The following is a 23236-nucleotide window of genomic DNA, read 5'->3' as shown; positions in this document are numbered from 1 at the left end:
AAAAGCTGAAGTTTTTTTGTCTTGGATCATAAAGCTTTATCTCTTCTGGCAAGCTTTCCAGTTTTGAGCAATGCGACACATCTAGATTCTGAACCAAGGATAATTTTTAAGTTTCATATCATCTTTTTATTTGCTAAATTCTGAACCAAGGATAATCGTAACTTATCGCTTTGATTTTAAACTTTTAATCTCCCCAAGTACTTGTCTGATTCTTTGGTTCATTTTAGGAAGTACGTAATTACTTTCTTGTTGACGGGAAAATGGGGAGGGGATATTACAATATGGGGATTCGAGATTCGATAGCTAACCAAACTTTTCAACCTACAGATGATGCTCAGAAGAGCTACAAGGTTTTCCATCTTGTTGTATAAATTCTGATTATCACCAAAGAAGTATACGCATGCTCAGAAGAAGATGTGATGAGCTTGAATTGCATCGTCTATTTTCATTGGAATTCCGGAGGAGGAGGAGGAGAAAGGGGGCTGAAGTTGTTTAAAAAGTGGGTACAAGTTAAAACTTTTTAAAAAAAAATAGGTACAGGTTAAATGGGGGCGACCAAATAGGGCGCCCCGTGCAATTTTTACCTCTCAAACCCCTTATGGCTACATTATATTGTGGATGCTACTAAATGAAAATGAAGGATCCTCAATTTATAGACGTCGATAACTTTTTCCCCAAAAAAGGGACTAACCAAATATAAAAGATTTATAATTTTCTTCTAAAAGAAGTAAAACCCAATTATGATATTATTGCCCTTTCGTTAAACAGAGAAAACCAAATATGATAATAAAATCAGGATAAACACCTAACAATAACTGGAAAATATTGTTTTGGAAAGCATGTGTATTAAATACTAATTACTATAGTACTAGTAAATCAAAGAGTACCTGTTTTGATAAAAAGAATTAGATAACAAAGATTAATAGTATATGACAAAGTAAATATTTAGAAATTATCCCTCGTCAATAAATTTGTTAAAACATAGATAAATGGTGATTAAAATAAATCATAGCAAACGGAGTGATGAAAGGTATGGACTATGTGTAATCTTTTATAGGCACATAAATCATAAGTTCATGGATAGATAGAGTAAAATTACAGGAAAGAAACATATAGTGAAGATCAACATAAAAGCTTACTCATATATACAACTGGTGCATAAAGAAACAGACCAAGAACAAATTTCATGCATAAAAGAAAAACAACAAAAATTGCTCTTATTAAGAAGCTACGACTCATATATACAACTGCAAAATAACTTACGTAGAATTAAGGAAAGTTTTACACTTAGTCTGTTTTACTTTCCCTCCTATACTAGTACTCTAATTTTTTCACTCTCCTACGCTAACAGACTGTTAGCTAACAAATATTTACACACACTCTTTTTGCGCCTCTCCTTTTTTTCCTCCCGGCGAATTCACCTCCGCCACTGCCGCCATCGTGGCACCACATATCTCAATTACAACAGAGTCACCATCCTCAATATCTTCGACTACAGGCTTCACGATTCCACGGTGGAGCAGCTGCTGCTGCGGCTGTTTCTCCGGCGATGGCGAAGATTCCTTATTTTTCACTTTCTTGAAATGTGCTTTAACCGAAAGCTCCTCGACTGCCGCTGAGATTTTGTCGACGCAATTTATGACGTCAATGAGTATAGATGCAACCGTTATTGCCGGAAAGATTTCCAATAGATCTAATTTGTTGGACAGTAATGAGGTTTTCGTGGTGGCGAGTATGGCTTTAAAGTCATCAATGGCGATTCTGGAATTCTGTAGGTGGGTTTCTGCGGCGGAGGACGACGGTTGTGTTATAGTTTTGATGGAAGATGCCAATTCTTTTAAGGCCTTACTTGATTCCAGGCTCATTCTTGTGCATGCTTCTTCTATTCTTTTATGAAACTCGGTTGGTGCCTGAAAATAAAAGCTTAAGAATTAGAGATTGAGATAAAAGTAAGAATTTAAGTTTTGTACGCGTAAGAAAAAAAATTACAGAATCAAATCACTTAAAAAGTAGTAATTTTCTATCCAATAACTTATGACTTATATATGAAACTTGTAGTCTGAAAAAAGTAGTAGTAATAGACATTTGGGTGGCTTCAAATCATGTTATTAATGTTTTTCAAGATAATATGACATATAAATTGGGTCAGGAAAAGTATAAGAAACATGTTATTCACTTGTCATTCATCTTTTAGATAACTACTTTTGTAAATATCTTTTTTAACCATGACCATCACTAGATGCATGAAAGTATTAAACTCACTTGCTACAGTGTAAATATAATGAAATACAAAATAATACGGTACGTACGAGAAATTTTTTATTATAAATGAGAGAACTAGGAATATTCTTCACTAATTACTTTGATAGGGACAAAATTGAGTAAAAGGAGAGCAGCCTTCTATTTCGGGGAAGGAATCGTGTTTCATCACTATTAAGAGATCAATTCAAAAGTAAGTCAGCAGTTCAGGAATGTGTAAGACTTTTTGGTGAAAATATTACTTTAGATGATTATATATTACCTGAGGGTTGGAATTAAAGTAGGAAGTAAGTGCTTGAAAATGGCAGGCACATTCCCTAGCAAGGACACCAATCTTCAAGTATTGCTTCCATGGATGACGAAGCCTGAATGATCCATGACCTGGTTCCCACCATGCAAAGTTTGCCTGATATAACATTTTTAGAAAGAAAAAAAAAAAGAGTTAACTAGACCTATTTAATGACGGGATTATAAAATATTGTGTTAGCATGATTGGGAATGAAATAGAAGGAAAATTCAAATCTTTTTCACTCACCAAACTTTCCTCAATGGCCTTAGAATTAAGGACGGTTTTATAGGCTTGAAGGAATCCCTTGTCTTTAATAGAAGCCTTTTCACTTTCTTCATCCATCTCTGAAAAGCTGAAATATTCACTTCCAAAACCTGCAAAAATATATTTTCATTCTTTCAATTCTTTTTTGCAATCACACCATAATACTAATTCCTAGCTATAATTAATTAACTTACATACACTTTTTTTTTTTTTTTTTTTTTTTTTTTTTCTTACGTTAGCGGAGTATTTAACACATTGTAGCATGCAATATGCATTATTCTCCGGTAACTAATCCCACTTTTTATGGAAAGTTATGTTATATGTATCTTCATGTAACTTGATCGATGCATGCATATAAGTTGAATCCAACAAGTAAAAGTGATATACATTGACAACGTAAAAAATATATTTAACACTATTAGTGAATTTACGTGTGCTAGTATGTTAGTGATCATCTTTAGTTATCAACAATTAACGCTTATCAAAAGATTTATCTAATAAGTGATATGATTATGTAAATACTTTTTACACGTTCGCATATGACTTAAATTCTAAACAAAATGAAACAAATGGAAAAACAAGTTTGCACTGACCTTCTAAGAAGCTTGCAAGCTTATCAAGATTACCACAAACAAGCTTATGAAGATCTTCACCAGCCCAAACTGGACAAACAACCAAAGAGATGATCATGCAGGTGGCGGCGCCGACAAGAATGGTGGTCAGCCGCTGATGAGCCAGTTCCAATATCTCGTCCACACGGTAACCGGAGACAGTGACCAAACTGAAGGTCAAGACGAAGATCAAGATTCCATAGTCATATTTCCTCTTCATGTGGGGGAAAAATCTTGTAAATGTACCTACAGCACCTGCATATATTCCACAACGAATGTGATTAAAAATTTGGAAGATTAGTTACGTTACTTTTATAAGTCTTTCTTATTTTAGTATGTGAAAAAATAAAAAGACAGACGTGATATTTATGTCGCTAAAAAATACAGCCTATACGTGTTGGATCGTCAAAAGTAGTGCGATTTTGGAGGATTCAACAAGTATCGGCTAACATATTTTTGGAAATATCATTTTTTGAAAGTTCGAGCAATATCATTCAAATGCACTGGGATATGATTCATTCACTTGCAGAATCAATGTTGTCAACTTGTCATATACTAGGAATTGTTTTGTTATTTCATTTGTAGAAAATTTAGAATTTTGTACGTAAATTATTGTTTTGTAAAACATCATCCTCCTACCTTTTGTAAAATCAGAGATTGAAGTTACTTTTTAAGTTCTTGTTTTTTTCACGAGGAGAGATTTTACTATGCTTTGACTTGCATCATATCCTACCTAGTGTAAAGACCAAAAACCCCAGAACTATGGGCTCTCCTTTTCCAAACAAATCAGCAAAATATTTTGCTCCAACACCTAATGCCCCAGCCAGCAATGTGGCGAATCCTCTGTTTAGACACTTCGATAAAGTTGCACCTGAAAGAAAGGGAAAGAATAATTATTATCTCTAAAATTGAATACTATAACTTAATTATTATACTGACGATTGTTATATAACTTACCAGCAGTAAATTCAAAAACAACCACCACAGTTAAAACAGCCCAAATTGCAGATTGTCCAAAGCCATCATATAGAGGCCTAAAATAGTAGAACAATGAGACTAAAGTGAGAGCTAATCCCACTTTAGCTGCATGCCAAATTTTTCTTGGATCATCTTTCCCAATTTTCATTGTTTTCTTTATAATTTCCATAACTTTATCCTTCAACTTTCCTGGAAAACCCATGAAATGGGCAATGACATTAGTTTTTTCCATGAAAATGGAAGGTTAATTTTGAAAAAAATGGCTAAGTTTGTAAAGGTGGTTTTATGGGGAAGAAAGGAGCTAGAATGCACAATAGAAGTAATACGTCAACCAGCTGAATTATATAGTTGGCAAAGAAAAGTTGGGGTGGAGTTATTTTATTCATTTACACATGAATATCTGTCTCTTCTTCGATCTTTCATGACAAAGGACAAATATTTTTATTTAAATATATATACTTCTGTATTTGTTTAATTAGAATATTTCTCTGGATCAAAAAGGAGTGGATTTTCAGAAGTGGCTGACTGGGATTTTACTTGGATCTGGAGTATATTTAATTGCAATAATATTGAACTAAACAGTTACTATTTCTCCTCCACAAGTTTTAAAAAATAGTACTATATGTTTTAGGGACATTCTTTACTTTTCTGTTGTATAATGTTGCTTTTGTAATGCTTAATGCCCTTTGTGATCTTTATTTTTAAATAAGAAGCAGCAACGAATTAAAAAATTTAATTGGATTAGTTCAATCTTTAAAATTATGAGTTTAGAATTTAACGTTTATTAAGATTTTATTATTTCATATATTTTTGTGTGTTCAATTGAACCCGCTGAGGCTACGGCTAGCACTGATACGAAGCATATTCTAGAAAACATCATGGTTTTACTAGGGAGAGCTGTAAAAAAGTGTTGAAACTTTGCAACAGTGCAAATGTCATAAATTTGTGTTCGTTTCTGCAAAAAATAAAACAAACAGAAGCAGAAACAGAATAAAAACAAAAATAAATAAAAGTTCCGAGCCCAACAGAAAACTATGTTTCGTTAAGGAATTTAATTCCATCACTGTTTTCCTAAGGTTATTGGATTAATCCCTCCCAGGATAGAACAGAACAATTATTCTGTAATACCGGCAATGAAAATTATAAAACTTCGTCGAACTCAACAAACGGCAGTAAAACACACTTATGCTTACGTTTTTGCTTTGGAAAAACAGTACAGAAATGCAGAAGATAGAGGGGAGAGTATGCAGATTTTCGGTGCTGAAAAATGAGGCAAAACCTCTGAATTTATAGCCAAACAGTCTGGGTTGAATAGGTGCAAGGTACCTGTTCATATGAGGTACTAATTCGGCAGAAGTCTGGCCGCAAATTTAAACTCAAAACGACTATGGGGAACCGCAAATTTTAAATTAAAATTCTGCGAAAAAATATTAGAAAAGAAATTGTATAACGAAAAATAGGAAATAAATCTGGTCCAAAAATTATCAATCAATCATATCAATTGACCAAATTTGAAGCCGAAGCCGAGGCCGAGTCGAGCGACGACGACGACGATGCGAGGTACCACTTCTTCTTAACTCTTTAAGAGCTAGAAGATGCGCTTCTCTATATAAGCACAAAGATTTTCTTTCCTTTTTCCGATAAGGGACAAAGTGCATTAGTAAAGGACACAACTTCAAACTTTTCGTTTCCCTCCAAATTTTTTCCCTCCATTTCCCATTCATACCTCTTATCTAATTAGATAAAAACCCAACAATCCCCCACATCAATGGGGAATGACTATCTAAAAATATGCATGTATGAAAAACTATGATTTACAAGCAAGGATTAATCACATCTGGATAAGTAAGTTTCCCTTTGAATTTTCCATAGTGAACTTATGTCGGATATACTCGGTCAATCGGTAGATTTGATATCTTTGAACCGTCGGACTTTGGTGTATACCTAAACAGTCATAAGTCACACAATCAACCCTTTAGCCGATTTTGGTTCTCATTGTTGTGTTCGTTTCAGCCATGAACACCGCCTGGTCCATAAGTGCGTAGAGAATTGGCCTTACTGAATTCTCCTTGAAGCGGCTTATACTTCACACTTATATAGGTGATTCCTAAACGTGTTATCCCATCGATACACTATTTGATATACTCCATATCAAACTTAGAAACCATTAAAAAGACTTAACGCTTTATCCTTGGTACTGAACATTGTCTCATCACGAGAAGAGACCAAAATTTTATTTGACAATGTTAAACCGTCGCTAATGACTTTGTTTAATATCCTTGAACCTAGATCTTGAGATCTCCAGTTTTCTAGGTAGAGTTACCGCCACAATAACTTGTCCTCTGCCATAGTCCCATTCCCTTTGATGATTTATCAACCGCCTCTCTATTTAGGCCTTTCGTAAGTGGAAACCCATCTAAAGCTCTTCCCCAACCTTATCTAAAGCTCAGACTCCATTGTAGAGCGAGCGATGTATGTCTGTTTGGATGATTTCAATGACACTGCTCATCCACCAATAGTAAACACGTATCCACTTGGGTACTTTATTTTTGATGACCCTGTGATCCAATTTGCATCACTATATCCTTCAATTACCACATGATATTTATTGTAGTGCAAAACATAATCTTGGGTATGTTTTAGATACCCCAAAACTCGTTTCATTGTCATCCAATGAGTTTGGTCGGGATTACTTGTGTAACGACTCAGTTTACTTACTACTCAAGCTATATAAGGTCGTGTACAATTCATGATATATATTAAACTTCCCAAAACTCGAGCATAATCCAATTGAGATTTGCTCTGACCTAGATTCTTTGTAAGAGAAACATTTACATCAATCGGTGTCTTTGCGACTTTGAAATCTAAATACTTGAATTTTTCAAGTACCATTTTAACGTAATGAGATTGAGACAATACTAGTCCTTTAGGAGTCCTATGGATTTTAATTCCTAGAATAAAATCAGCAACTCCTAAGTCTTTCATATCAAACTTGCTCGCAAGCATACGCTTAGTAGCATTTATATCTGCAATGTCTTTACTCATTATTAACATATCATCAACATATAAATATACAATGACTATATGATTTGGAGTGTTTTTATTGTAAACACATTTATCACACTCATTAATCTTAAATCCATTTGCCAATATTGTTTGGTCAAACTTTGCATGCCATTGTTTGGGTGCTTGTTTCAATCCGTAAAGAGACTTAACAAGTTGGCATACCTTCTTTTCTTTTCCTGAAACTACGAACTCTTCAGGTTGTTCCATATAAATTTCTTCCTCCAAATCTCTATTTAAGAAAGCTGTCTTCACATCCATCTAATGGATTTCAAGACCATACACGGCGGTTAATGCTATTAACACCCGAATAGATATAATCCTCGTTACTGGTGAGTATGTATTGAAGTAATCAAGACCTTCTACTTGTTTAAACCCTTTGAAAATTAATATTGCCATATATTTTTCAATAGTACCATCAACTTTCATTTTCCTTTTGAAAATCCACTTAGAACCCAAAGGTTTATTTTCTGGAGGAAGATCAACCAATTTCCAAGTATGATTACTTAATATGGATTCTATCTCACGATTGATTGCCTCTTTTCGATATTGTGCTCCCTAAGGAAGAAAATTACTTTTTTAAACGTTTGAGGCTCATTTTCCAACAAAAATGTCAGAAAGTCTGGTCCAAAGGAAGCAGTTGTCCTTTGACGTTTAGTACATCTTGGATTTTCCTCATTAAACGTACTTTCCTTTGCTTCTTCTCGAGGTCTCTTAGAATTTTCAGTAGACTACTCACATTCATTTTTATACAAATAAATATTCTCAAAGAATTCAGCATTATCGGATTCGATTACCGTATTAATATTCTCAAAGGATTCGATTACCGTATTAATATTCTTATCATTTTGATCTTTTTGTTTAGTTGCGTTTCAACTTCATTTTTGTATTGATTGAATGCCTCAATTGCTTCATCTTTACTATTAAGTAATTAAATATAGCAATATCTAGTACTATCGCCAATAAAAGTTACTCCCTCCATTCCAGTTTATGTGAACCTATTTTTTTTGTCCGTTCAAAAAAGAATGACCCCTTTCTAAATTTGAAATTTTTTAGCCTAAACTTCCAATTCTACCCTTAATGAGAACCTTTTATAACCACACAAATATTATGGGCCCCTTTTTAACTTGTTTAGGACCACAAATTCCAAAAGTCATCATTTTTCTTAAACTCCGTACCTAAACAGGTTCACATAAATTGGAACGGAGGGAGTATGAAATACTTTTTCCCACCGCAAGATGGTGTTGACTTCATATCGCAAATATCTGTGTGAATTAAGTCTAAAGGATTTGAATTCCTTTCAACCTACTTATAAGGATGTTTAACATACTTAGATTCCACGCATATTTGATATTTCAAATTATCGCATTCAAATTTAGGCAATACTTTCAAGTTAATCATTTGTCGTATAGTTTTGGAGTTGATGTAACCTAAACGTGCATGCCATAAATTATTTGACTCAAGTAAGTAAGAAGCAGCTTAAACTTTATTGCTATCAATAGCTATTACATTCAACTTGAAAAGGCCCTCAGTTAGGTAACCTTTTCCTACATACATATCATTCTTACTTATTACAACTTTTTCAGAAATAAACACATACTTAAATCCATTCTTGATAAGAAATCCAGCAGAGACCAAATTCTTGCGAATTTCAGGAACATGGAGAATATTGTTTAGAGTCACAACTTTTCCCCAAGTCATCTCCAAAGATATCTTTCCAACTCCTTCAATTTTTGTTGTTGCGGAGTTTCCCATAAAGATAGTCTTGTCAGGCCTTGCGGGAACAAAAGAGGAAAATAACTCTTTGTTAGCACAAACATGACGAGTGGCTCCAGAATCAATCCACCACTCCTTGGGATTTCCTACCATGCTGCTTTCAGATATCATGGCGCATAAGTCCTCCATTTCATCATTCTTTTCAACCATGTTTGCTTGACTCTTCTTCTTGTCCATCTTCGGTGCACGGCAGTCCACAGCCTTATGTCCAACATTTCCACAATTGTCGCAATTACCTTTGAGCTTCTTCTTGCTCAGGTAATTCTTTGGACCAGACGACTTCTTTCTCTTTCTATTGCTTGTAGACGCTTTGTCACGACCCAAAATCCATCAAAGGCCGTGATGGCGTCGAACACCTCGGTCAGGAAAGCCAACATTGAGTAATTAATTAAACTCTCATTTTAATATTTTAGGAACCATAATTTTCTTTAATTTAACTAGTAAAAAGGTAATCATCACTGAATAAATAAAAATGTTTACAACTTTTAATATTAAATATCCCATAATCATCCCAGAACCCGATGTTACAAGCGCATGAGTAATCACTAGGAAATCAAATAAAGTACAATAACTGTCCGGAATACAGATTTGGACAGGAAGTAAATACAATACACTGAAAGAGACTATGCTGGTTACGGGTCGCCTCAAGAGATGCAGCTCGCCTAAGTCTCCGTATCATCCATGCTGCTACGCCCATTAGGCCATTAGAGGTACATGTGCCTGTGCAACAAAAATGCACAGCAAGTGTAGCAAGAGTACAAAAACAATGTGTACTCAGTAAGTATCCCGTCTAATCTCGAAGAAGTAGAGACGAGAGGTCGATTTCGACACTTACTAGTGGTCCAATGATAATATACCAATAATTTAATAAATCGAGGATTTTCATAAAAATGACGGTAACTCAAATAGCATGAGGCAAGTAAATAATTCTTTCATTTATAAGAAATTCCCAAATTCATTTTCATCATTTATACATTTATATCAGGCCAGGGAGAAACAAATATCAGCATCTATGAATTTCAAGGCAAGCAACACAAGCATGCGCAAATCATGTCGAGGTCGTACGACTCGATCCAACAAATATTTAAACTGTGCATTGCCAGAGGGTTGAATGGCGCGAGCCGTAGATGAATCTATTACCCTACTCACAAATCATACATGCGACGTGGTCAATATAAATAAACAATCACCCCGCTCGTGAATCATACATGCGACGCAGGTACACATAGAAACACGTATTCAAACAGTCAATCAAGACTTCATCAGGGAAAAACAATTACCCAAAGAAATAGCAATTCTCTTTAACGGTCAAGAAAATGATGTTTAATTCCTTTAGAAATTCATTTACTAATTCAATATGATTTAAGCATTTTAAATCAACAAAAAGATTCCAAATATTACAAGTAGAGCATGCTATTGTGTCCTTGACTACCTGGACTTATACATAATAGTAGCTACGCACAGACTCTCGTCACCTTGTGCGTACGTATCCCTCACAAATAGGAGAACATATCCAATTAATTCACCTATGGGGACAATTCCCTCTTACAAGGTTATAAAGGAGACTCACCTCGCTCCGAAGCCCACTTTCCGGTCCAAGATTATGCTCAAACCATCAATTCGATGTGGAACAATCCAAAACTAATGAAATAGTGTATAAACTAATCAATACATGTTCAAAAATTCATATTCCAACTATTAAGGTGATTACCCAACCCTAAATGTAAGATTCCTAAAATTCACCTCGGCCCCATGTGCCCGGATTCCTTATGAAGTCAAATATATGAGTTTTACCAAATTCCATAACCATTTTCGTGGTTGTACGCGGCAAAATCAGAGGACTTGATTTCTTGCTGTCAAGTCACTTTGGAAGAACGCCTCGAGACCCCGAGGACAGGAGGCCACGACCGAGTTCCCGACCTCGGGGCTCGTCGAGGCCCGACTTAGAGAAAACAGAGATCGAAGCCAGGACGAAGGGGGGAGCTCCCAAGGCACACGGCTAGGCCTGACAGGGCCAGCCTATACAGAGCCTATGCTGAGGCATCTCATCAAGCCATCCCAACTCCGCACTTTGTAATTAATTTCCACGTACTTGTAGCCGAGTTCCCCTCCTATATAAAGGGGACTCACACTACCTTGTAAGGGACTGATGTTGCTCCATTACTCCACAAGTGCAATAATATCTCTCTCTCTCTTTTCTTTCTAAGCTTGTTCGTTCTAATTGGTCCGAGGCCACCTCGATATTCATCGCGTTCTTACTCGTTCTTCATCATATACCTTAGTATTGGCCATAAAGAGCCTTGTTTGATTATATCTTCAACTGTTATCCCATCCCCGACTATCCCCAATAGTTTGAGCTCGATCCTGACATCAACCCGACCTATATCCGGACAGCAGGCCCTTCGATTTTATTATTATCTCGTTTTAGCTTGCATTTAATCTTCAAACTCCATATTATTAGCATCAACTGCTCTAACAACTAGCCCGGGAATAGATCACATATTTTTAGAATCCCATTTACAAATTTAATTGTTGTTACCATTTTCACAGTAAACAGTTTGGCGCCCACCGTGGGGCTAAAAATAATAGTGATTATTTTCTTGCTAGTTTCATTACACAAATGCACATTATCTTTCACACTTTTTCTTGTCCAAGATCCTTTGATTTCAGGTCAAAATGTCCGGCTCGGTAAACGGAGTCGAGAACGACAACCATGAGAATCACGGGGAAAATGGCGTGGCTGTCCCGGTCATCGGAGCACCACCACTGAATCTCGATAACTCGCCCGGACCGATTCTAGCGGACGTGGACTCACAGGATGCACAGCATGTCGACGAAACTTCTCACACAAACAGGAGCATTTAGCATATCAACCAACAGGAAGCCCAACAAATCCCGGCTTGGAAACACAGGAAGTTAGCCTTCACGATATTTTTGAAATGTTGAAGGCACAGCAGTTGGCTATCGCCCAGCTACATATCCATCCGAAGGCCCCCAGCACAGCGGCACCAGAGACAGCTCCCTTTGCCGAGCAAGTGCCCAAAAGATCAAGCAATAAAGGGTTAGTGACTGACCCTGCCATAGTGAAGGTGCTCGAGGACCTCCCCAAAAGGATCGCGTCAGGTTCGTGGAGGTTCATGCAACTGTTCTCCCCCGGGAAAGCGATCCCAGAACTAGCTTCACAGAAATCCGGAACGCCGGAACTCCCTAGTCATGACAGGACCTCGGACCCCGATGAGCGCACCACCGCTTACACATGCGCGGAGAAAGACAGCGACCTTCAGGATGATAAGTTCGAGCCCGTCTCGTTGAAGAAGTTCAGAGAAACACTCTCGAAAGAAACCATGATGTGGTGCCGCAGCCTAGCGCCTGACCTCACATACTCGCTTACCGAACCAGCGGATTCCTCCGCAGAAGTACATGCCGATGCCATCGAAGAAAGAATGAAACACCACAGGAAGTCACGCCTCATTCACCGATAGGACGAGTGAGGTCGTCCCCCGTTTCGGATGACCTGGCAACACAGGTCTTCGCCCGAAGTTTAAACGAGGCATGCCCGATGACTCCAGGTCTTCTCAACCGACGCTTAGCCAGATACCCGGCCGAGACCTGGCCGTATGACCATACCTGGCACCGACCAGAAATCAGGGCCATGGACAACCGTCTGGGATCCTCTATGGTCCCGGTATACCGAAGTAGGCTCCCAGCAAAGAAAGTAATGCCAAACAGATGGAGGTACCATCCATGTGCCGTGAATGGGAGGAACGCCACAAGATGCAACCTATCTTGCAACGGTAGGGAAATATTTCGAGGGCTACATCCTCGAGAAACCTTCAGTGGAACCGGATTTGACGAGGCATACCCGACAGAGGAGCCCCGCCCAGCAGAGTACGATTTCAACATTGCTATACCAAGCATCATGATCACCAAAAGCAAAACCAGGGACGCTGAGTCACTCAGGCTTGTTCGACCAAGACCCATTCAAAAGAACCACAACCCGACGCGGGAACCGCAGGGCGCGCGCCGTCACGGGGTCAAAAATGACCCCCATCTCGGAAAGACAACATCTGTGTTACTCAATGAAAATCGCCGCCGAGTACCATCAAACGGTCAGGTTCGAGTCCAACCCCAAGGAAGGAAGGCAACCGGGAAGGATGAAGTGAACAAGCCGCGACTTACTACCACGACAGTGAAGGAGTGGTGACACCCTCCGCGGACTCATAAAATGGAAAGTGAAAATGTTCGCCATCAGGAAAAGACGAGTCCAGCGAAGTACTCCGGAGGACACCCTTACATCCGGGGAAAAGACATCGATGCCTCGCCTCGGCGTCACACTGACGCATTAGTAACCCTCTCCCTCATTTGATCTATTTCGAATAAAACATGTGTTCGTGAATTCATGTGGTTCAATCATGTACAACAACCATGTCGAACCAAAGTCAATAGGGCAGTCCGGACTAATGGACCAAATCACTCCCGCATCCCGGATCCCTGGCGAATCGCCACAAAGACCATCCTCTTAATACGACTCGTATGAGCTCGGGCCAGGACATCGAGCTCTGTATCATCAGAGGAGGCGCAAAGCACGAACATCTTATTCAGACGACTGCCGGCACACCACCCGGAGACAGCGTCAGTCCCGTGTCGGCAAAATCATAGAACCCCTCGCAAAGGGTAGAACTAAAATAAGTCGACAGAAAGCAATACGCAACGAGAGGAAGTTCTTCACCGTATGACGCATCGCCAATACCAATGCTCCCACCCTCGGAAGGATCAAAGGGTGAGCAAACCACATCTTCGGCCAAACCTAATAAGACACAGCGGATGGCTGTATCGGGGCTCACACCTCGGAAGGGTATAAATGTACCGAATCTCGAAACATCGCCTACGCGTCCTGCGGTGAAGAAGAACTGCTTTATTCCCTTGTTATTTTTTCACTAACCAGTATGCAAACAGCTGGTCAGGATATTCGGAGGTTCTAACTCTACCCGAAAACCCCTAGGTCTGACGCGCTCTTTCCCCTCAGTCGCTTCCAACCCAAAGAGGGCCTTGCCAGCAAGACTATTAGCGGAGCCAAGTACCCCCAGAGGAGGACCCGATACGGTCGCAGGCCTTCTTCTACAGTCGAACGATGAGCTATGATCTGCTTCTAAGGGCACCTTCCCCTCGGGAAGACCAGGAAACAACAGACTAAACCCTAATCGGGAACTATGTACCAGATCGAATGGTCCGAGAAGTCGGGCCCGTGCGGGTCGGGCTCACGACGATGAAATAATGTATGTCTACACTAAGCAATAGAAGGATATCCTTTCAACATCTTATTCTCCAAGCAAGGAAATCTCAAGTATATCCCCGACCCGGGCCTTTCTACCAAACACGTCCGAGATACTTGGAGACTTAGCATTAGCAATTCAACACTCGCACGACCCCAGGGTCGGAACTTGGGGCTCATAAAGCCCCTACAAGGCAACTCCGAGCTCACGAAAAGCGGTGTTCACGCTTAAACAAATTTGATGACTCGGAGACTATCAATCATCGCCAATCACCATGCGTTGGAAAACCCGAAACTGTAAGACCCCTAGCGGGCAGACTCGGCGTAACCAGATCTATTCTACAAAAACTGTAAGACCTCAACAAGCATGACAAACTGTAAGACCTCAACAGGTATGAAAATTCCGAAGTTCAGGCTATAAGTCGCATTTGTAAGAATCCCGAAAGGGCATACCCTCGGTGTAGACGCCTGAACTGTCACTCAGAATCAAAAATGGCTACGGCCAAACACATATGACTACGGTCAAAACGGTTGATACAACCATACTAATGCGACTCGGGGACGCCGAACCGTCGCTAAACAAAAATCACAGGCCACTACTTCGAATATACTTCGGAAAGAACCGGTTAAAATAGATTTCCCTGAACAGACAAAAATGAACTTCGACCATGTCAGCTCCAAATCACAAGTCTTTGACCTACTCAGCCTACGAGATATGAGCCTTCCGAGGTGCTCAAACATTGCCGATAACGACTTGAAATCAAGGTTCTTCGGAATCGCTCGTCAGGCAAAAATCTTTCAAAAAGACCTTAATGAGCGGAAAACAAAGCCTACAAAAGCCCATGGGCAAAAATAGCGTAAGAGCCATTGTCGCCAGCTAATCAAGCCTCCGGGCCACATATTAAAAGGTTTCTACGACCAAACAGCGTAAGAGCCATTGTCGCCAGCTAAAAAATTGACAACTTGAGTATTAAAATATGCTCAAATCGTAACCCGATTCGGAGACCGGATCCAAAATAGTTAACTATGCAAGCCTACGGACCACATATTAAAAGGTCTCTACGACCAAACCGCGTAAGAGCCATTGTCGCCAGTTAAAAAATTGACAACTTGAGGATTAAAATGAGCTCGAATCGTAACCCGATTCGGAGAACAGATCCAAAACAGTTAACTATGAAAGCCTCTGGGCCATATATGGAAAGGTCTCAACGACTGAAACAGTGTGAGAGGCACTATCGCCAGTCTAAAAAAATACTTAAGGGTCAATTAAAGCTCGAATCGCAACGCGACTCGGAGACTGGACCCAAAATGGTTAAACTACAATATGCCTAAGGGCACGACATAAATGGCACCATCGCCAGCCGAATGAGCCTCCGGGCCACACACCTGTAAGGTCACTTTGACCCGAAGCACAAAAGGCCATTGCCATCCGCCTATGTAGGCAGGAAAGAACTTAAGGGTCAATTGAAGCTCGAATCGCAACGCGACTCGGAGACTGGACCCAAAATGGTAAAACTACAATATGCCTAAGGGCACGGCATAAATACCACCATCGCTAGCCGAATGAGCCTCCGGGCCACACACCTGTATGGTCACTTCGACCTGAAGCACAAAAGGCCATCGCCATCTGCCCATGTAGGCAGGAAAGAACTTAAGGGTCAATTGAAGATCGAATCGTAACGCGACTCGGAGATTGGACCCGAAATGGCTAAACTAAAATATGCCCAAGGACACAACATAAATGCCACTATCGCCAGCCGAGTGAGCCTCCGGGCCACCCACCAGTAAGGTCGATTCGACCCAAAGCAAAAAGGCCATCGCCGTCCACCCACGCAGGCAGAAAGAACTTGAGGGTCAATTAAAGCTCGAATTCCAATGTGACTCGGAGATTGGACCCAAATTAGCCTAAATGGAAAATGCCCAAGGGCAAGAAATGGGAACAATTACTACCTGCCCACATGGGCATAGATGATTTAAGGACAGGAAGGCTCGAGTCGAAGCCCGACTCGGAGACTAAACCTAAAACAGTCGGGCAAAGCATGGAGGCCCCAACACCTGCTCACGACAAGGATCACACTTAAGAGCCCCCGGGCCTGTTCGATCAGTTTTGGACCTACGAGGATCCCGCCAAACACTGAAACTAGCCTGCCCGGTCAAGAGCAATAACTGAAAAGAAATGCAGAAGAAATAAAGCTTCAAGTTTCCTCTGATATTACATACAAAAGGCGCACTCTCCATCTCAGACATGCTCTACATATATCAGAAACAAAGCGACAAAATGGTGAAATCTACGCTCCGCTCCAAAGGGATACAGCTTGCCGGGTTTGCTCTCCGCTTCGTCAGCAAGAAGTGACCGCCCCTCATGACTGTACGCCCTTGCTCGAGCCAATTCCTCTGAGAGAACGAAGCCCCTCGCACCAATCTCCTCGAGCACTTCTCTTCAGGATCTGCAACGAACATATTCTTCGATCTTCTTCTCCCAGACGAGGGCTCGCTTCAGCTCGGCTTGGGCGTTCGCAACGTCTTTCATATGAATCGCCATCTCCTGATCAGCCTTGGTTTGGCTTAGCACCGCTTCAGCCTGGGCATCAATTATCTCAGCCCTGATCTTCAAGAGATCAGATTCAAGTCTCCCAATCATATCCGCTTGAACTTTGGCATTATCACGAGCCAAGCGGAGTTGGGCTTCGAAGGCTGAGACCTTGGCCGAGACGCCTGCCTCCTCTAAAGCTTGAGCTTGCACCTGAGCCCTTAGCTCACCACAGGCAGTTCTGACGCGGTCAACGTCGCCCTAGAGGTACTTCAAGGCCTCCGTCCTTTTTTGCAGCTAATATAACAAAAAAGGGGTTAACCTCAAAGGTCTAAAAGGAGCAAAGCACGAGTTGTAGAAAGTTAACTACCTGGTCCGTCAAATAGCTCTCGTAATTCGAGCTCCAGTACGCCTCATATCGCCAATGCTGCAACTCAACCTCCTCCTTTCTAAGGAGCTTAAGGGACTCACCCTCGTCCAGAAATTTCTGAAGCCTGGCCCCTTGACGAAGCAACTCAGACATAAGCCTGTCATAGGCATGCACAAGGAAAGTTCAATAAAGGAAGGAGGACACGTGATATAGAGGGATTGCGCCTAACTCACCACGAAGTGAAGCCGACGGACTTCTTCGAAGTCGGAGCACACTCTTGTTGATCCTGCCTCTTCGGCCCCGGAAGAACTGACCTCGAGCATAGTATGTTCACTCAAAGGAACCGTTGATCAGAAATCAAGAACTCCGAGAGCAGCAGACTCGGACGATGCCCTCTCCTCGGAAACACGGTCCCGATTAGCACCACTAAAAGCTCTATCACACCGCGGGTGCCGATCCCTCTTATTGCCATCATCCCTCGGCTTGGAGGCTGACGATTCCTTCCCCTCTCGGAAGAGCACTGCCTCATTCCAAGGAACCGCCTAATGTCTGCAAGAGGTGAATCTAGTACAAATGAAAGGGAAAACGTTACCTCAAATATACGAAGGCCAAGCAAAGGCAGCGTGCGCACATACCTTGGTATTTCGCTCCCCATCTGGCACGGAATACAGCTCGCCACCGACGCTCAACGCGGGACAAATGGTTCACCAGCCTTCGGACCCAGTCGGGTAGGTAAAGGACTTCGCCCGGCGTCCATGAAGTTGCTGCAACAAGGGAGACAACGTTATTACTCAACTGATTTTCGGTATAGGCAAAATCTGAAAAAGCACCAGATGCTCCACTCATGTGCATAATTCCACCCTTCGGGAAATGGCAAAAGCTTCACGGGGATAATATCGACCGTCCGGACCGGGATAAACCAACCGGCCCACTCTCGACCCCCGTCCTTTTCATCGTCAACTACAAAAGGCATGGATAAAGGACACCTCAGGGTTAGCAGACCCTGGTGATGGAAGGACTGGTATAGCCTGACGAGATGGTTAAGCGTGAATTCAAGCCCAGCCTTTTCCGCAAAGAACCTCATCATCAATACCACCCACCAAAATGACGGATGTATCTACGCCAAAGTAACCCGATACTTCGAGCAAAAATCAAGCACAACCCTATCAAGGTGATCGAACGCAAAAGGATATAGATACACGCTCAAGAACCCATTAGTAGAGTTCGTGATACTACCATCCGGGGAAAGCACTTGCAGTGCTACCCCCTCGTTCCGCCCACAGTATTTCCTCACCATCTCCAGATGTTCCCTCTTATCAAAGACGTCGTCTTCAGAGTGAACTTCCGCGATTCCTGAGCGCTGGGAGCAGCACTCCCCGTTTCCCTGCCGGCCCGGCCCCGAAGTGGTCGCCATGATTATAGTAAAACTAACAAATCAAAGTAAGGGCGTGCACCCACACTTTTTGCGCCTGAAGAGATGAAGAACCCTATGCCAAGACAAAAGAGCATCTATCTAAAAATAGCGGGGTCTTGCGAAGAAGCCGAAGCCGTAACACATATATGCGAGAAGCAGCGACGACTCGCCTACCTGGAGTGAGCCCCAAGAAACCTACAGTCTCGATGCAAATCGACGAGGTGGTACCCGATCCCGAAAGCATCATTCGACGAGGAGTCAAGACTCAAGGAGCCGTACATATTTTCTCCATGCTCGAGATAACATTCTGCCCCTGAGGATCCTCGCCAAAGAGAAGTCGGACCTTGGGAAGCTTTCAACGCTATTACTCGACGCTAGGCAGTACCTGGTCTCATGATTCCTTTTCTAAAAAAGAGGAATAAACATAAGAAGCTCCGATCACGAAAGCTCCATGAAGGTTTGAGGCAGCACCTGAGTACAGGCAACTCCTCTGCAGAAGTTCATCCTATACATTTTAAGAAGCTGACCTTCATCCAGGATAACATCCCCGAAGGCTCCGGAATTCGGTGTTTGATCCCATACGACTCGAAGGGCCCCGATAGCCCAGGCCTATCAGATCAATCCAGGATTGGTCCGAGGTACAACGATGGATTCGAAAGAGATCCATGGCAATCAGTAGAGGATCAGAAAGAATGCTCGTGCCCAAGTCAGATATCAGCAGTCAACAAGTGAAAGAAGGCATCCAAAGGGCCTCGAAGGGCATAAGAGCATACAGAAATAAGGAAAGCTTCTGTCAATAAAGTGTATTCATATTCATAAAAACTTGTGTACAAATAACCCTCGAGGAGTCCCTACATACAATTACAAAGCCTACGAAGGATCTCTACGCGTAAAGGAAGAGACAAAGGGATACACACGCAAAGCCTGAAGACCGGTCCACCTTCGAATGTCCGCGACAGTAGCTTCCGGGCGCACATCCTCGGGAGTTTCATCCCAACCTTCCACACTGATATCCCCAAGGAGCAAGGTGAGTGGCAGGGAGGGATGAAAAAATGCCATAGCTCTCCGAAGTTCGAGGACCCTCTTTGGCCAAGGGAACCTTGAAGAGACAACGGACCGAACAACCTCCGGTCCCGCTCGCACGGCTACTTAGAATCCACTTCTTAGAGCATCTAGCTGTGCAAGCCCCAAACTTGGAGCAGAGCACCACGTTGAGCTGGGGTATGAAGGTGAGCAACGGTGTATAATCCAAGCCCCCTTTTGAGCAGTGGTGCATAATCCGAACGATTGTCTACATGAAGGGGAAACTGGCTCCCCGTCCATCATCACCTCGGGCCAACAGTAGCAACCACAGTAAATATGTTAACAACCAGGGCGGTAGCGGGACAACATAGTTATACTCGACAAAGGGAAGCCCCGACAGAAGGCCACAACACAGTCTAAGGAAGCCCCGCCAAATGGCCTTGAGGCCATGAGCCCCAAGCATAATGTTCAAGGATAGAAGAAGATGGTAAGAGGGAATAGGCAAGCAAGCCAACAAAGGCACTGGGATAGGAAAGACAAGACCAAAACACCCCCATTTATAGGGGGTTACGACACGGTCGTCGAGGATTCAAAAGATTGACCGACGGATGCAGTTAATGTATCCTTGGAAAAATGAACCGACGACAGTACCTTCACCTTGGAGAGCGGGAATTAAGAGTGCATTGAATGAAGTCAAAAATGCATGAGCTCGTGGATGCCCCAGTTGCCACAAAGCTCGCGCCAAGAGTCGCATCATCGGAATGACGTCGCCGTAAGGAGCTCGAGGAGTCAAAGTCATTTCCCATCGCTTCAAAATGGGAAATGCGGAGACTATCTGTACGCAGCAAAATCAGAGGACTTGATTTCTTGCTGTCAAGTCACTTTGGAAGAACGCCTCGAGACCCCGAGGACGGGAGGCCACAGTCGAGTTCCCAACCTCGGGGCTCGTCGAGGCCCGACTTAGAGAAAACAGAGTCGAAGCCAGGACGAAGGGGGGAGCTCCGAAGGCACACGGCTAGGCCTGAAAGGGCCGACCTATACAGAGCCTATGCTGAGGCATCGCATCAAGCCATCCCATCTCCACACTTTGTAATTAATTTCCACGTACTTGTAGCCGAGTTCCCCTCCTATATAAAGGGGACTCACACTACCTTGTAAGGGACTGATGTTGCTCCATTACTCCACAAGTGCAATAATATATCTCTCTCTCTTTTTCTTTCTAAGCTTGTTCGTTCTCATTGGTCCGAGGCCACCTCGATATTCATCGCATTCTTACTCGTTCTTCATCAAACACCTTAGTATTGGCCATAAAGAGCCTTGTTTTATTATATCTTCAATTGTTATCCCATCCCTGACTATCCCCAATAGCTCGAGCTCGATCCTGACATCGACCCGACCTGTATCCGGACAGCAGGCCCTTCAGTTTTATTATTATCTCGTTTTAGCTTGCATTTAATCTTCAAACTCCATATTATTAGCATCAACTGCTCTAACAACTAGCCCATGAATAGATCACATATTTTTAGAATCTCATTTACAAATTTAATTGTTGCTACCATTTTCACAGTAAACAATGGTCAAATCTCATTTTTTTAAAACCTAGGTTTCCATATAAACCCTTAATTTCACCAATTTTACATATTAATCTATCCATAATCTATGTATTAAACTCATGTTGTATAGAAATTACTTACCTCAAAGTGCTAGGTGAAAACCCTCTTCCAAAAGCTCCAAAAATCGCCCAAATCCGAGACTTAAAACTCAAAAATGAGTAAAAAATGGCTGACTCCCATTTTTAGGCATTCTGCCTAGGCAAGTCACATGTATCAAATGTGACTTTGCCTGATTTTTGGGCAAAAAATGAACTACTACCAGCCTTTAGTCAATAGACCATAACTTTCTATACAAATGTCCAAATGATAAATGGTTTAACTTTCTGGAAACTAGAATCAAATCTCTACAACTTTTATGTTTTGCAAATTTTCAGATTCCTTATAGATTGCAAGATATGAGCTTCTGAACTTGACTCCTCGCATAAGAAACTTTCTAGCGAACAACTTCTGCAACATAATTTCAGCAGCTTTCTTTGTCCGAAATCCATTCCGTTAACCTTCCGAAATATACCCGAGGCCCTCGGGACCTTAACCAATTATACCAACATGTCCCAAAATATGATACGAACTGGGTCGAGGCCTCAAATCACATCAAACAACGTCAAAGCATGAATCGCACTCCAATTCAAGTTTAATGAATTTCAAAATTTCAAACTTCTACTTCATTGCTTAAACCTATCAAATCACGTCCGATTGACCTCAAATTTTGCGCACAAGTCATACTTAACATTACAAACCTACTCCAACTTCCGGAATCAGAATCCGACCCCGATATCAAAAAGTCTACTTCCGATCAATATCCTCAAAAACTTTCAAATTTCTATCTTTAGCCAAATGACTCCAAAAATAACCTACGGACCTCCGAATTCACTTTTGATCGCGCTCCCAATACCAGAATTAGCATACAGATCTATCCTCAGACTCGGAATCCCAAACGGACATTGATAACACTGAAAGGCACTTTGACCCAAACTTATGAAATCCTTCCAAAATTGCTAACTTCCACAATAGGTGCCGAAATGTTTCCGGGTCTTCCAAAATCCAATCCGGACATACGCCCAAGTCCAAAATTATCATACGAACCTGTTGGAACCTTCGAATCTCGATTCTGAGATTGTTTATTCAAAAATCCAATCTTAGTCAATTCTTTTCAACTTAAAGCTTCCGAAATGAGAATTCTCTCTCCAAATCAACTCCGAACTTCCCGAAATTCAATTCCAACCATGCGTACAAGTCATAATACATGAAGTGAACCTGCTCATGGCCTCAAATCGTTGAACGACGTGCTAGAGCTCAAAACGACTGGTCAGGTCGTTACATGTTCCTCAACAATATTTGCTCCCATTATTGTTGAGTTACCACAGGACTTCTTCTCAGTAGCCTTGTTGTCCTCTTCAATTCAGTAGACGAACAATAAGGTCTTCAAGCGTCATCTCCTTGCACTTATGTTTCAAGTAATTCTTAAAGTCCTTCCATAGTGGAGGCAGCTTTTCAATAAATGCAGCAACTTGAAACACTTCATTTATGACCATACCTTCAATCATAAATTTATAATTAGTTAAATAATCAATATCTTGAATATATTGACTAGATTTATACCTTCAGCAAGGAGGTCATTCTTGGACTTGTATTATGATAGATTTGCCATTAACCATTTTGAATTCCAGAAATTTGGCGGCCACAAACTTCTTAAGTTCAGCATCTTCAGTCTTGTACTTCTTTTAAATAGAATCCACAACTATCGTGATATTTTCATGACTCTATAAACATTGTA

General features: G+C 41.3%; 1 protein-coding gene across 1 annotated transcript; it reads right to left on the bottom strand.

The window, feature by feature from the left end:
* Nucleotides 1–1240: 1240 nt before the first annotated feature.
* On the bottom strand, nucleotides 1241–4593 carry LOC107816177 (aluminum-activated malate transporter 8-like). The gene is made up of 6 exons (XM_016641867.2): nucleotides 4381–4593; nucleotides 4157–4294; nucleotides 3406–3678; nucleotides 2795–2922; nucleotides 2522–2665; nucleotides 1241–1910 (listed from the first exon to the last, which is right to left on the bottom strand). The coding sequence occupies exons 1-6, from the start codon at nucleotides 4568–4570 to the stop codon at nucleotides 1371–1373; spliced, it is 1413 nt and encodes a 470-aa protein (XP_016497353.2). The 5' UTR covers nucleotides 4571–4593; the 3' UTR covers nucleotides 1241–1370.
* Between the last annotated feature and the right edge of the window lie 18643 nt (nucleotides 4594–23236).

Source organism: Nicotiana tabacum, chromosome 5 (genome assembly GCF_000715075.1).
Source record: "Nicotiana tabacum cultivar K326 chromosome 5, ASM71507v2, whole genome shotgun sequence".
Classification (NCBI taxonomy): Eukaryota; Viridiplantae; Streptophyta; class Magnoliopsida; order Solanales; family Solanaceae; genus Nicotiana; species Nicotiana tabacum.
Note: the sequence above shows the minus strand (reverse complement) of the source record. Positions and strands in the feature narration are given on the sequence as shown.

Excerpts from the sequence above, each read along its gene's own strand:
- LOC107816177 (XM_016641867.2), bottom strand. The coding sequence starts at position 4,570 with ATGGAAATTATAAAGAAAACAATGAAAATTGGGAAAGATGATCCAAGA. Across the intron at positions 3,679-4,156 it reads GTTTTTGGTCTTTACACTAG|GTGCTGTAGGTACATTTACA; the intron begins GTAGGATATGAT and ends GAATATATGCAG. Across the intron at positions 2,923-3,405 it reads GCTTGCAAGCTTCTTAGAAG|GTTTTGGAAGTGAATATTTC; the intron begins GTCAGTGCAAAC and ends ATATTTTTGCAG.